The 16,086-nt window shown below is 36.8% G+C and overlaps 1 protein-coding gene across 1 annotated transcript in view; it reads right to left on the bottom strand.

Annotated features, from left to right (window-relative positions):
* The window catches only part of LOC138158498 (probable C-mannosyltransferase DPY19L2), a 162,735-nt gene that overhangs the window by 28,250 nt on the left and 118,399 nt on the right, over positions 1-16,086 (bottom strand). Inside the window, exons 11-16 of the mRNA XM_069084566.1 lie at positions 15,720-15,806; positions 14,090-14,149; positions 6,965-7,045; positions 6,118-6,219; positions 4,688-4,759; positions 1,633-1,682 (exon numbers count right to left, since the gene is read on the bottom strand). Coding sequence (XP_068940667.1) covers positions 1,633-1,682; positions 4,688-4,759; positions 6,118-6,219; positions 6,965-7,045; positions 14,090-14,149; positions 15,720-15,806 — 452 coding nt within the window. The remainder of the gene's footprint in view (positions 1-1,632; positions 1,683-4,687; positions 4,760-6,117; positions 6,220-6,964; positions 7,046-14,089; positions 14,150-15,719; positions 15,807-16,086) is intronic.

Genomic DNA, 16,086 nt, shown 5'->3' with positions numbered 1-16,086 from the left:
TGGCTTTAATTCTGAGGAAATTTTCCCTTCCATTAAGTCTTTCTAGCACAGGCACTTTAATCTGCCCAGTTCTGTTCTCCAGAACCAATCAAAGTGTAACCCCACTTTCACATGACAGCTCTTAACCTATCTAAAAATGGCTTTTATGTCCCTGAGTCCTCAGGGATAATCCTTTCTAGTTCTTTCACTTATTTATCCAAGCTAAGAATTCCAGGCCCTTAACTTTCCCTGTGGATATTTTTCTTTACATGTTGTGCCCTGTGCTCCTTTCTCCACTCCATTTTCAGTCTGAAACCCTCTGGATAATACTCACAAGTCTCCAAACCAATACATCTTACCAGCCCTGACCCATAACTGCTATGTGAACAAATGAATAGAATCAATTAAGCCATTCTATAACTTCTCCCACTATAAGTTAGAATGAGATTCACCCATTGTTGGCTCAGATTTGGAGGAACAAATCTTTTTCAATTCTCAATTTTAAATGCTAATCACCACATAACGGAAGAGCATCACAGGATCACAGATTAAAAGGACAGGTTAGTCCAACAATCTTATTTTGAAAGCTCCCAGAGAAGTCAAAGAACTTGCCCACTATCACACATCTAGTCAGTATCAGTGCCAGGCTTTCTACTAAGACATTCTTCCTCTCATATTCAGATCTCTTAAATTTACCACTAAAATACAGAAAATAATCCTGGAAAATACTGTACATGTATGTGTTTAATTCAGACCAAATTTTAAAAGAATTTAATGAAGTCTGAAAGCAGGAATTTTAATGAAATTCTATTATAAAACAAAGAAAAGCTAACGATCAAGGTTATTTAAATATATATATATATATATATATATATATATATATATATATGTATATATACAGCCCAGAAAGATTTGATTAAGTCTCTAACCACCCTACACAAGTTATAACACAGGAAGCATTTCATTTTGTCTTTAACTTTCATTCCAGACCCAGCACAGGTCCAACCTCCTGACATCCCTAGGAAGATCTTTTACCTTCCTTGTCTTTTTAAAATATTTTCTCAAACCTCTGACCCAGCAACAGGATTATCTCTATACATGTGGTACTTTCCATATCAGATTCAAATCTCTTTAAAGTAAGGAATGAAGCCTGACACCTAACACAGTATGATTCAGGTTATAGGCACTTCAAATTTCTTAATAGTCAAGAAAAATTAAGATTGAGAAAGTATTGAGATATTATCAAAAGAGGCCTCCAACAAAGCAATGAGGCATTTTCAAAACCACTACTTAAATTTTAAAGTTTCTTTTTAAAAACTATCCAAAATGACATCTGAGATACTTATCGGTACTAGGAAATAAGTATCCTTATTAGTTCTTTTGAACACTCATAACAAAGTTCAGGGTCAATTAGAACTCAAAACTGTAAAATATAAACACACAGGAAATACCAATCCAAAAACACATGAGAAAGCAAAACAAAGACTAGGGTGAATTTTCTCTGAGATTGTATCCAGGTTTGGCACACACCTCCTCTCTACTTATTAGGGTTAATTTTAAAGAGTAGTTATACTTTAAATATCTATTATAAACTATTTATATTGGTTGGGAATAGGTACAAATGTCAAAATATATACACATATATTTAATTACCTGCTAAAAGTTTCCCCTGTAGATAACATGTATAAAATGTCAGGAATCACCTACGAACAGAATCCAAGATTAAGATCTTCTTAAGCAGTACTTAACACAATTTTCTAAATTAAAAATCTTAAGCACAAAAGTAAAAGAAGAAAAAAAAGAGTAGCTTACAAATGTAATTAACTGCACTTATTTTTTTGAAGGCACTTTCACACAGATGATGTCATTTGATTTCTACAATAACCTGCAGGTAAGCAATTCTTATTTTACAGGTAAGAAAACAGGTTCACAGGCGTTAATGCGGCTTGCCCAAAGTCAAACAAGAAGTCTGAAGTTAGGTAGGTCACAAAGTGACGCTAGTTCTGCACTTTACACACAACTGTGGATTATCTAAGGCTTTCCTAAGCACCCGAGCAAGCCGAATATGGACTGTCTCACAGGGCCCAATCCTCTGTCCTCTTCTCTTCTCCATTATAGTTGGTGATCTCCTCAGACCCCATAGATTTAGTTACCATTATTCTCAAATCAACTTAGCCATAACTTCTCTGTGGCCGTCTCTGACATATTAAAATGAGTAAATATAATATTGAACCTCCCCTAAAACCTTCTCTCTTCCAAATTCCCCATTACTATTGAAAGATCTCTATCCTCCTAGCCCCTAGGGCCCATCCTTGACTCCTCCTCATCGCTCACCCCTCTCCCATGTCCACTCTGTTGCCAAGTCCTGTCAATTCTAGCTTCCTAACTTTTCTCATGTATGCCCCCTTGTCTCTTCCCAGACAGTCACCACTGTGGCATAGGCCCTCATCACCTTGTACCTGGACTACAGGGGCCTGCCTGTCTCAAGTCTATCTAATCTAATCCATCTGGCATTCAGCAGCCAAAGTGATTCTCCTAAAGCACAGATCTGACCATGTCACCTGACATTCAATAAACTGCAATGCCTGCCTCTCACCTCCAGGATCAAACAGAACATCGTGTTTGGAATTCAAGGCCCTTCATAAGCAGTTCCTCCCTGCCTTGGTAATCTTCTTCCCCCTTGTACTCTTCAATCCAATGACACTGCCCTTCTCATCATTCCATGAACAAGGCACTCCATCTCTAGACTCCAACTATTCTCTCTGGAGGCCCTGCTCACCTCTGCCTCCCAGCTTCCTTCAGAAAGCCTTTCCTAGTTCCCCCTCTTATTCTCCAGCCTCTCTTCTGTGGTTGGTTTGTTTCCCACACACTCTGTGTGTATTTGTTTGCTTGCTGTCTTCCTAAGCCCCAAGGAGGGGCTTAGTCAAGCCTGGCACACAGAAGGCATTTAACTCTGCACCAGCCCATCTCATAGGCTAGGGCTGATGCCTCGGTCATCATCTTGCCCCCTAATGCCTTTATATCCATAGATGATGATTCTCTCATGGTGCTGAGAACGTGACATGAAAGGAAATTTTCAGGACCACGAGTGATGGCCCAGAACTCAAGCAGTCGTGCACCCCACAGCAGAGGTTATTTTGAAATCATGAAATACATTAAGTGCAAGTCATTTAAGAATCTCTAGCAAGTTATAGCTTCATTTCCTGCCTTACACATTTTACTTCTGCAAAAATTCTTATTTTTTTCAATTATCAAACATTTATTTCCTCTCCCTCCCCCAAGGAAAAAAATACAAAACAAAACCCAAAGCTCTCACAACAAATACGCAGAGTCAAGCCAAAAAAGGTCCTAACTTCAGCATTTTAGCAGCAGGAGTCAGAGAGGCCTCTCTCAAATGTCCCTCCTGAGAGACTAAAGAAATTTCCTGGGAACAAAGGCATCTTCCTACAGGAGATCCGCTCAAGACTGGAGATAGAGCTGCTAGAGCTGCTAACACATAGACAGCTCTGACTCCATGGATATGCTTGCGGTTGCAGGTGTATAAGTCCACACTTCTTCACTTTACCAGGTGTGACAGAGTCTTCCTTTCATATTCCAACAAGGATAGCTGCTTTTAACTTGTGGGTTCTAAGAATGGGTCAACTTAGGTATATCTCCAGAAGATGTGGAAGGTTCTACCACATCAGAATATAAAAATTGGGAAGTATTTTTGTACTGTTTTCCCTCTTGAACATAGATATATTTCAAGAGGTTCATAGAGAACTATGAATCATAACTATAATTTTAGATTGAATAGATGGCTTAGTTTTTTTTATTTCTCTTCTTGCCAAACAGAAAAATATAGCAACCAAAGGTAATAATACCTTTTAGAATATGAATTCGTTTGTAAAGGATATTAGTGAAGACTACAAAGTAGTATTGCCTAGTAAATCAAGAAGTAAATCAAAGAGGGGTGGCCAGGTGGCTCAGCGAGTAAGAGCACCGGTTCCAGTGTTTGGACGACCTGGAGATCGAATCCCGGGCTCAGACACTCAGCACCACACCCAGAAATAACTGGCCGTGTAACCTTGAGCAAGTTACTTAACCCCGATTGCTTAAAAAAAAATTAAAAAAAAAAGAAGTAAAACAAGTAAAAACAAGTATGCGTAAATCTTAGCAAAATGTCTGGTCAAATCAGATCATCCTGAAAGCATGTAAGTATGAAACCAAGAAAACAAATACCTAAAATGTGGAACCAATCTTTAAAATATTTCTACAGAAGCTACTGCTCAAGAGAACTGCATGGTTGAGAAATTTTATTACCTTACATTAATTTTCACATAGGTATAAAGCACTAATCTCACCTCTCTAATGCTCAATACGCTTTCTGATAACTTTTTTACATAGCAGAAAATTGTGTTGCCTGGATTTCATGTTATTTTCAAGGAATTGTATTCTGTTGTGATAATCGTGAGCATGTGAAGTGCGAAAAGGAAAAGGACTATATACATTAAGGGGTCTCTGTTGCTGTGGCTTAAACTTGGCAGAAATCAGGTTTTTGTTAAAACAAAATATCCTTTCTAATGAAGGGTGTGTGTGTGTGTGTGTGTGCGTGTGTGCGTGTGTTTAAAAGTACATTTATCTTTAACCTAATAACATTTCTCTATCATTGTGGGGCATATATTTAGCAGAACAGAACAAGAGTGTAAACTGAAAAAAGAAAACCTACCTTTCTAAAGATTAAATAAGAAATCATAACAACAACTGGAAGCAGTAATGTCTTTGTGTACCTCAGCGGAGTCTGAAACACAATAAATGATTTGAGAGAGTCTATGAATTTGGTTTTACTTCCTATAGAAAAATAGTTGTAGGTATTTTTTTCATTAATGAGTACCACAATGACAATTCCTGTAAAAAAGGGCCAGGCCACATATGGATTCGAAATTTCATTATCTCCTTAGATAACACAGTAATTTAACTAGTCCAACTATTATAAAAAAACTTAATTTTATCACTAATAATGTTAGAAATATTTCATCAAACCTAATGTTAAGATTTTGCTCAGCTTTTCCACTATTTTGATTTTATCCTTTATTATTTGAAATACTATTCAATTTCTCTGATATCACTGATCACTTTGTCACCTATGGTATTCTTTGTTGTCATTAATATTCATAAATCTTGGGCTAAAATGTTGGACTCAACTAATAGGTAATTGGTTGGGTTGGCAGTCATGGAAGAGTATAGGGAACTCCCTAAGATAATGAAATTATAGAACCTTCGGCCATAACAGTAAATAGAAACTACTGCAAAAATCATGGCTAGATAGCCTTTAAAACTTGTTATATTCTAATACACAATGAAATAGAGTGAAAAAAAAAATAACTTTATCCTATTAAATTAAGAAACCTGGGTTCTTGTTCTGGTTTTATCATGTACCTTAGAGCAAATTTGTCACTGGTCTGGGCTTTAGTTTCCCTGATTGTAAAATGGCAATGCACTCCATGAGGGAAAAGACCCTATATTATTTTCCACCTTGCATCTCATCTAATGCTCAAATACTATTCTTCATAAAATAGCTACATGAGAAATAAGTACATGTTTGTGGGTGAATATGACCTACAGGCTACCTCTTAAAATCTATAATTTCATGATTCTAAGATATAAAATATGTTTAATAACACACAAGGGAGAGAGAAAGTAAGAGAAAGAGAAATTCAGATAATATAAAAACAAAAATATCAATAAAGATCTATTAAGGAAAGAAAAACAAATATAAAACACTTAAAATGAGCTTTATTATAAGATCAACAGTATCTAATTGCAGAATTCTTTTTGAACTAGTTTTTTGAACTGTTTTACTATTCATTATAAGAAGATGACAATATAATATCTTGGAAATAGTTATCAGTTTGCTAGAATCCCAACACAGAAGATTTGAAATAAATTTGAATTTCTTTAAAAAATATTCTGTAGCTGTTATTTTTCACTAATTCAGATGGGCTTCCTTTCCAATTAGACCTAATTCCTGAGAGAGTTTTCCTTCCCAATGAGGAAAAACTAATATAGTTATTACTAAGCCAAGTATCACAAAGCTACACAGACTTGAGGGTCTAGGATCCCTCTAATGAAGGTAAAATAGGAAAAAAAAATTCTTACCTCCTTTTCCATAAGGTCAAATTCAGGAGCACAAGTATACATTAAAGTGTCAAAATCGGTGTATCTTAAAATTCTGGCAGTTATGAGGTCACTAAGTTGAATCTGGTATGAAATTAAGTAAAATACAACAACCAATCAATAAACATTTATTAAGCACTTATTATGTGCCAGGGACTATGCTAAGCACTGGGAATATAAAAGGAAGCAAAAGCCAGTCTCTTGCCTCAAAGAGGTTGCAATCTCTTGGGGAAAACTACAAGCAAACAAATATGTACAAAGCAAGCTATACACCGGATAAATAGGAAATAACTGACAAAAGAAAAGACACTAGGTTTGAGAGGGTTTGGGGAAGGCTTCCAGAAAAAGAAGGTATTTTAGTTGGAACTGAAAAGAAAACAAGTTTGCAGGCACCCAGGATAGCTAGGGAGAATGCCTGGAGAAGACAGAGAGAGTGTCTTGTTCATGGAACAGCCAACGGGCAGGCAGCACTAGAAAGACGAGCATGTGTTTCTAGGAAGTAAGGCGAAAGAAGCCTGGAAAGGTGGAAAGGGAATAGGCTAAGGATTTTGTATTTGATCCTGGAGGCAACAGGGAGTCACTGGAATTTATTGATGTGGGATGACATGGTAGGACCTTCATTTTAGGAAAACCACTTGACTGGCTGAATGAAGGATGGATGAGAGTGAGGAGGCAGAAGCACCAGCAGCTACTGCAGTAGTCCAGATGTGGGGTGAGGAGGGCCTATACTAGAGTGGGGGCAGTGTGAGAGGAGAGAAGAAATACTAAAGAAGCAATGAAATAATGCCGATCAAGTCCTCCGCTATATTAACTAGAAGAAAGCACTTACATGATCCGAAACAGCGAAGAGTTGAGATAATGTCACTTTCAAAACAATTGTTCCACTCCACCAAAGAAAACACTGAATCAGCTACAAAATAAAGGATAAAAGTCAAGTACTAAAAACTGCCCATATCAAATAACCTACTATATCCTTCTTATGACAAATTAAAAGTATAGTCACTCCAAATGCATGCAAAGGGGGTTTCTAGGTGTGGTAAACTGGGAAGCTTTTGCTTAAGGATCTGGATTGCCAAAGTAGGCCACTGTTACAAGCACTAAAAATAAATATATTCTAACCCAATAAACTTAAGAAGAAAAATCATACCCAGAAAGCTTGGTTACATAAATATTGAGGGAATTGGGTTTCTTACTAGATATAATACTATTTTCTTTAGTAAAAATCCTAACTTTTTTAGGATTGGGATTTACATATTATGAGAATTCTCTCTAGACAGTCATGACCTATAATTAAATCACCCTTGTCAACAATCACCTCAGATATTCTTTCTGGCTCATTTTTCCTTCCACAAACACATGAGTAAAAATAAAAAGAAAGACTGTACAAGTATAAATTATTTCCTATTCATTTAACAGAAAAAGAACTGGGCTGAGAAATTAAAGTCCTAAATTCTAGTCTAATCAAATTACAATATGAATTTGGATTAATTATTTATACTCTGTGGCTAAATGCTATAAGAAAATAGGGGACAACTGATATTAAAACACTTCCATTCTTTCTGAGTGGCTATATCTAGTAACATTCCTATTACCCAGAAATCAGTCTTTAAGCAATCTTAACCCCCTGAACAGATTTTTGATTTTGAAAATAAGTTAAAAAGTTAGTTAAGTAATGGAAATAGTTTTTTATTTAAAAAATAATCCTATGTGCCTTTACTGTGGAGAAGAATTCATTAGACTATTTTACTCAGTCTTACTGACTTTAACAAATAATTATAATGACATTAGTTACTTGGTGTCCTAGTCCATAAAGACGAAAGTTAACAAAAGTAGGAGAGGAAGTGGGAGAGTGTCTACTTAGACGAAAGAGAATTGACACGTAAGGAACTGAAGTCTGACATGGAAAGAAGAGATAGCAAAACTAAAATACAGAGAATGCACAGCAGAAAAAACTCATTGTAGCAACCAGCAGCCTTATAAATCTCTGACACAAATGCATCATTACAATCCAATAAAGTATGTTCATAATGATGATCCAAAGTTATCAAGAAAAGGTTAAATTATGTATTTTATGTTCTAAGAAGGCAGGGAAATACATAATATACCTCTACATAAAAATAGTTATTTTTTTAAGCATAGGCTTCCAGAAACAATTATGGGCAAATATCTTCTGTTAAAGAACTAAAACTTGAACGGTACTGAATAATTATGACTATATTTTACTTAAATTTATATGGTGAATAAGGCAGTCTCTGATTCGTCTCAAGATACATTAACTCAGGAAGATCACTATCTATGGTATTGATCATAAATGTTATTTATACCATTTCCATATGAAAAAATCAGACCTTCCAGGTAATGAATTTCAGTATAATGTAAAAAATACAGGAAATCTGTGTTGTTTTCATAACTAACAATAGGCAATGCATTCAGTTGCCTAATCTTTGTTATTAATATTAATAACAACAAAATAACAGAATCATAATGTCACAGATTTAGAGCTGGAAAGGACATCAGAGACCATCAAATAAAATTTTCTCATTTGACAGATGAAGAAGCTGGGTTCCAGGAAGATCAAGAGGCCTGTCTAGGGTCTTACAGGCAGATTTTCCTAACTAGAAGAATAGTACCTTATCCAGTGTGTTTACTAAACCTATTGTTGTTATCAGATCATTTTTAAAATCAAGTGGTTGGAGTTGATAGGGTCCTTTGTTCCAATTCTAAAATTCTGAGGTTGAAACCTATGTTTCTCTAGAACCAAAAAGGTATGTTTGTGGAATTGCTGAATATGTAAAAAAAAAAGCAGGCTTTAGAAATATTAATACCAAAGTTAGTTAACAGAAACAAGCGACAAGAAGACCAGAAAATGTCTGTGTAGACTCATGACCCAAGATAGAAGTAGAAGACAGAAAAAGCCTATTTGAGAAACCAAGTACTCTTACACATTAGGATACAGACTTAAGTTAAGGGAAGATTGGAGCACCAGACAGAAATTGGCTAAGCGGTGGGAAAGAAGGCAGAGGATGCTAAGAATTATGCCTAAAATATTAACTTCATGCTTGGTATTATATATGTGTGATTCTTGCCCAGGAACTAGTAAGAGGACATATCACTGGAGGATTGTGAGTGTTGCAATATTGGTTTTCTCCCTATAAAGGAAATTAGACTAAGTTTAACAAGGTTAATGGAAGAACCTGACTCCCTGGGCATCTTTCCCTCTGGCACAGAAGTTGCCTCTACAAACTACTGAACCCTGAGCCAGGAGGAAGAGCAGGTGTACTCCCTGGCCTCCCTCCCACTCTGAGTCTGATTCCCTTTGTCACCACCACTCAGCAGCCTTCCTTCTTCAGAGGCCCCTCCCACCCATCCTGGTAACTCTCCACCTCACGTTCCACTGATCATCTGACCTCCACATCATTCTTTCATCTTTCTTCAGGGATTCAGGATCTGGCTCAGTCATCCTCTCCAGCCTAACATGCTGATATTCTCTGGAACATTCTTTCCAAATCCCCAAGACATCTCTCTTCACTTTACCTTAGTTAAATACATATTCTTCATCTCTCTACCACCCATAATTTTTCCACCACCTCCATGATGTCAAATTCTATAATGGGGTCAACAAAAATCTGAAAGATGCAAAATCTTTCCAAGCTTTTGGTCTGGACACTTCTGCATCACTGTTCATAATGCATATAAGCATAGATTTCTATTCATGATTTCTAGAATTACAACTTTTCTCCAATCTTGTTTCTACCTTCACAACATCATTCTTATGCATCCCTTTCTCCACACTCACACAGCCACCACCCTGGCACACCTCTTCTTCATCTCTTCTCAACGATTTCAACAGCCTGCCTCATTGCACTCCTTGCCTCAGTGTCTTCCCACTCTAGTCCATCTTCCATTCAGCTGTCAATACTTATGACATCTCTGTTAGACCAAACATAAAAGGCTCAGTTTGGTAGCTAAAGCCCTTTATAACCTGGCCTTTCCTCCCCTCTATAAGTGGCCCTCTATGTTCTAGAAAACATCTTAAGCTCAACACGTTCAAAATGTAATTCATGATCTTTGCCCCCACAATCCCCAACTTCCTAACTTTCCTACTGCTATTGAGACCACCACCATTCTTTAAGTCATCAAGGCTGGTACCCTATGTGTCATCCTTGATTCTTCACTCTCTCTCACTCCCCTCACCCAAATCCAACTAAGATAGCAAGTCCTGTCAATTTTATCTTCATAAAATTTCATGTATATGTTACCTTCTCTCCTCTGATACTACTATCACCCTAATGGAGGCCCACGTTACCTCATGTCTGGACTAACACAGTAGTTTTTTAGTTTGTTGAGATTGAGGAAAAAACAAAACAAAACAAAAACAATCCAAGAAAAACAGAAAGATTATGAAAAGAAACTCAACCAATTAGAAAAGGAGATCCAGAACCTTAAGGAAGAAAAGGACTCTCTGAAAATTAGAATTGGACAAAGAGAAGTCAGCAAAGTTATGAGATCAAGAAATAATAATAAAACAAAATGTAAAGAATGAAAAACATTAGAGCATCTTATGTGGAGCATCTTATAGGAAAAACAATTTATCTGGAGAATAGATCAAGAAGGGAAAACATAAGAATAGTTGGATTACCTGAAAGCTAAGATCAAAAAAAAGAATCTTGATACAATAATACAAGAAATAGTTAAACTGCCCTGAAGCATTAGAACAAGAGGAGAAAGTAGAAATAGAAAAAATTCATTAATCACCTCCTGAAAGAGATCCCGTGAGGAAAACCCACAGGAATAGCGTAGTCAAATTCTGAAACCCTCAGCTCAAACTATTACAAGCAAAAAGAAAAACACAATTTAAATATGGTGTTGCCACAATTAGAATCACACAAGGCCTAGGAGCAGTGACACTAAAAGACCACAGGTCTTGGAACACTAGATATTCAAGAACAATAGAATTGAGCTTCTGTTGAAAATATCATACCCAGCAAAGATAATCACAATCCTGAATTTTAACAAATGGGCATCTCATGAACTGTCACACTTTCAGGACTTTGTTTAAAAAAACAAACACCTGAACATAGATTTGACATACAAGAGGCCAAGGGAAATATACAGTCCATACCAAAGACTAATTACAAGTGACTCAATCAGGAAAGACTGTTTACGTTTTATTGTTTTTAGTAGTCTATAAGAAAGATTGGGGTAGTCTGGGTATGATATGACTTTAAAGAGCAAAACAGTTCAGGAACACTTGAAAAGAGTAATTATCTCATACAAATGAGGTGTGACAGGAAGGACCGACACGTTGGATCCATGAGGAGGGCTGTTAGTTCTAGAAACCTACTTTCACTGGGAATGAGTTCAAGAGGAACCAATACATACATATATACATGCATACATATATCTATACATATATATGTGAGTATAAAAGTCTTATAAAATTCAGAAAAAATAAAATGCTAAGGGGATGGGGGGAGAGGAATGAGTTCAAGAGGGAACAATACATACATATATCTATACATATATATATATATATGAGTATAAAAGTCTTCTAAAATTCAGAAAAAAACAAAATGCTAAGGGGATGATGGGGGAAGAGGGCAAGGGAGGGATCTTTAGAGGGGAGGGTGAGGGAATAGTTTAAAGGGGAGGTATAGAAGGGTGTTTAGATTAATGGGAATGGAAGGACAAGGTAGGGTTCCTTGTGGGGGGGGATAGGTTTAGTAATAGGAGGGCAAGGTAGCACGTAAAAGTATGGTAAAGAAGTCAGGAGGGACAGGAAATAAGAGATATGCACAAACATAAAAGCAAAGACCAGGAGCAGAATTTCTTAGGGAACATGTATGTCTATATATGTATATATGTGTATGTGTGTAGGTATACATCTATATATTTTTTTTAAATCTGTGCTTAATTGTAACCACCTCTGTACAGCAAAGAACAAAAGAAAACTTACAAGAAAACAAATACACAACTCTCCATAAAATGCACAGCATTTATCATATAGGCTTTCCTGAAATGGAAATATCGCTATATGTTCTGTATCCTCTCTTGTGTTCTCCTGTGCACATGACATAGGGGCAGCTAGGTGGTGCAGTGGACAGAACACCAGCCCTGAAGTCAGAAAGGACCTGAGTTCAAATTCAGCCTCAGACAGTAGACACTTGACACTTAGTAGCTGTGTGACCCTGGGCAAGTCATTTAACCCCAATTGTCACACCAAAAAAAAAAAAAAATACCAATATGTAGCCATGTCTTGCTTGTGCAGGGGTTAGCCCAAAGTGCCCAGAATTATAACTTACATTGTTCCTAGCCTGGCAGTAAGGGGTTCCCCTCCTCAATCAAGGGAAGTCCCTCCAAATCCACTAATAATAAAAGCAACCTCTGTGCGATCTATTATAAAAGCCCATGGATTCTATCTTAATGGCCAGTGCCTACTTCTATTGTCCTTGCAATATGAAACAAGGACTCCATTTTCCACTGGTAAAGTCACAGGTATTTATGTGGGGCTTTGCTCGCACCTATACCACAAGGCCAACCATCACCCCACAAGAGAAGCTTACTCCAACAGCTGCTGACCCAGTCCCTGCACCAAACTTCTACCAGACCTCCAATGGCTACCAAGGGCAGAGAAGAAAGGGAAGGTACCAGAGAGGTAGGGTTACTACCACTGGGATCTCATGGCTTCTGGTCAACACAAAATCCTTTGTCATTTGTGGGCTCAGCACATAAGGCTCTCAATGTAGGGGCATAAACAAAGGACGAGTTGCCTCCTAACGCAGGGGTAGGTCTGCTCTGTCAGGAGGAGTTTTCCCTTAGCTCTTCTGCTCTTGCCTTCCTAGAGCACCTTCCCAAGTCAGTGCTCTGTGACTGTAAGCTCATGAAAAGGCCACAAGGAGGTCAGGGCTTTCCCTGATTCCATATACCTCTAGCATAACAGAGAAACTGGGATTCTCATTACATGGCTGCCTTCCTGCAACCATCAAAAAACTGCTTTGCACATCGGATCAAGGTAACAAAGCAAGTATCTTCACATATTTAAATAGTCAGCAGGAAGAGAAGCCATCTAAGACAATGAATGAAAGTTACAGGGAAGCAGATTTCTGATGAACGTAGGAAGAGTTATCCAAAAATGGAGCAGGCTGCTTCACAAAACAGTGAACTCTCCCATCACTGAAACTGTTCAAGCATCGTTGCACTGAATTGAGGGAAAAGGTGGCCTCAATGATCTCTGTGGGTCTTTTCAGTTCTAAGATTCTGGTTGTATTATTCTTGTATTTGGGAATGATTCAGGATAATCTTAACATATATCCCAAGAATTTAATAGTTAGTAGGCAGCAATTTAAACTTGAAAAAAATCTATCTTGGTAGCAATACTTATTTTGTCTGTCAAACATATATACTAGCAAAGTATGGGTTAAAGGCAGACAAACATTTGGCAATTTTTAGTGGAGTGAAAGGAAGATGAAATACTGGAGTTAAGCTAATAAGATAAGGCAGAGTGGAAGGAAGGTGAGATATATATATATATATATATATATATATATATATGTATAGGAGGCATAATCTAGCATAGTAAATAAAGTGAAAATAGGGAAAAGGCAGAAAAGAACTCAAAAGATACAGGAAAATGCAAAAAATAGAGTAGAGTAGGTGAGAAGAAAAATGTCAATGAATTATGTAGTATGTGTGTTCAAAAGGAAGAAAGGGGATGAAAAAGACTGGAGAATGGAGCAACATGGTATAGAAAGGAAAAGCGAAGACTTAAAGAAACAACTGTAACAATTACTTGCAAATATTGCTGATGTCTTCTAGCTGTTTCTTGATAAGTGGCATTCTGTAATCTAAGTTGTTTTTTTTTAAGTATCATACTGGCTCAATAAATTACATTTAAAATGAAATGGTATTTAATTAAAACAGATTTAAAAAAAAATTAAAACTTATTAAACCTTACCCAAATGGTATATGCAGACAACTGCAATTTTTGGATTTTACTCCTTTTTTTCATGATACCCTTGAGAAAGAGAGAATTACACAAAAGAAAAAATGGAAAATTTAATTAGCACCTGGATATATTTTATACTTCGGGTAGCTAGATGGCTTAGTGGATAGAGTTTCAGGCATGGAATCAGGAAGACTCATTTTCCGGAGTGTCTGAGACACTTAACTAGCTGTTGTAACCCTGGGCAACATTTAACTCTGTTTGCCTCAGTTCCTCATCTAGAAAGTGAGTCGGAGAAGGAAATGGCAAACCATTCCAATATCTTTTCCAAGAAAGCCCCCACAGGGTCACAGAGAGTTGGACACAGCTGAACAACAAAAACAAGTTAGACTTATTGCAGGGTTTAAAAAGGTATATAACTGTTCTTCCCCTCGCTACTATGTATTTTCCTCTGATAACTCCTCCTTCAGTTCTAACGTCTTTAGAATACTACATGTGACAAGTCTGCTAGGGAGGAAAAACAAAACTGTGTGATCATGAGTTGGGAGCCACTGACAAGGACATTCATCTTTTGGGGGCAGTTCCATAACTATTCAACATAAAATTATAGCCAATCAACTGGCTTCTCTTTTGGTAGAAAGATGCTCTGGGCCATCTTCTGGAACGCCACTTCATCCAAGTGAAGAGGTAGAGATGCAGTCAGGGGAGGTCCCCCTCAAACTGCAAAAAGCAGATGAGACATTAAGAAGGTGCTTGGGTTGGTTCTAGTATAATGGAATCTCCTAGGAGGCCAGAAGGCAGTGGGGTAGAGGAAAAGAGTCATTCCACACCATCGCCACGGACCACACAAAATCCAATGTTATAACCTTGGGTTCACCATCTTTCTCATGTCTGTTAGAGCAGCCCTTTGCACACTTGAAGTAGAACTATCACACCAGAGTGTGTACATCAAAATGTTCGTTTTTATGCAAGTGACAAGACCATTAATCAAACATATCTGACCCTGTCTTCAGAGCCATTAAAAAAATAAGACACTTAAGCTTCACCTGAAAAGGCTAAAAAGTACATTACATATAATACAATTATCTTCTTTGACCCTCATAATGTTTTGGGAGACACAGGCTATGGCCCTGATCATACCCATTTTACAGACTATGAAAACTGAAGTAAAAGGGACTGTAAATTGTTCACAGGACAATCTGGTCATTGTTAGGAACAGAATTTCAATCTGCTTCCCATGATTCCAAGGCCAGCTCTCTAATACTCATTTCACTATATGACTTTTCATTTTTGACCAAAGACATCATTAACTTAACTTAATCACTTACCTTATTCACTCTCTGAATGGCTTTTTCAAAAGGTTGATTTCAAAAGTGGAGTTCCCAAATATTTTAGACACTGGCAATATCCTTAGAGCAAGTGATATAGGTGACTGATCTGGCAATATCTTAATAATATGTCTTAATACTTTAATGCTGGTTGCTTAATAAGGCAGACTTTTTAAATCATAGACTATTTGGGAAATTTCTGCTTTGTTAATGAAAAAACAAGAATCTGTCCTCTCCATTACATCCTCTAAGTCTGGGTCAAAAACATCTTCTATCTAATGGGGGACAACTATATTAGCTGAGCAAATACTTACCCATGTTATTATCAAAGAGGAGGCAAAATAAGATGACAAATACGTGCTATTTCCAAACATTAAAACAAAACAGATTACAATAGAAACCTGGAAAAAAAACAAAAAAGATAAAATAGAACTGAATATGTAATATTTTGTTATACCTAATGAGTTATATAGGCAATGTGCAACTTCTATTACCAAAGTAATTGTTATGGACAAGGATAAGAATAAGGCAAAAATCAACGGATTTAAATAAAACTTTAAAGCAACTTCAAAGGATAGAAGTCTTTTAGCAATAAGATTAAAGACCATAAGCTATATGTAGTTCATTTACTCATTTATTCTACATCTATAACTTAGCCAAAAATTAATAAGAAATAAAATC

The sequence above is a fragment of the Petaurus breviceps genome, unplaced genomic scaffold, assembly GCF_028583685.1.
Source record: "Petaurus breviceps papuanus isolate PSGF00001 unplaced genomic scaffold, PetGlider_PUasm1.0 174, whole genome shotgun sequence".
In the NCBI taxonomy this organism is placed as follows: Eukaryota; Metazoa; Chordata; class Mammalia; order Diprotodontia; family Petauridae; genus Petaurus; species Petaurus breviceps.
Note: the sequence above shows the minus strand (reverse complement) of the source record. Positions and strands in the feature narration are given on the sequence as shown.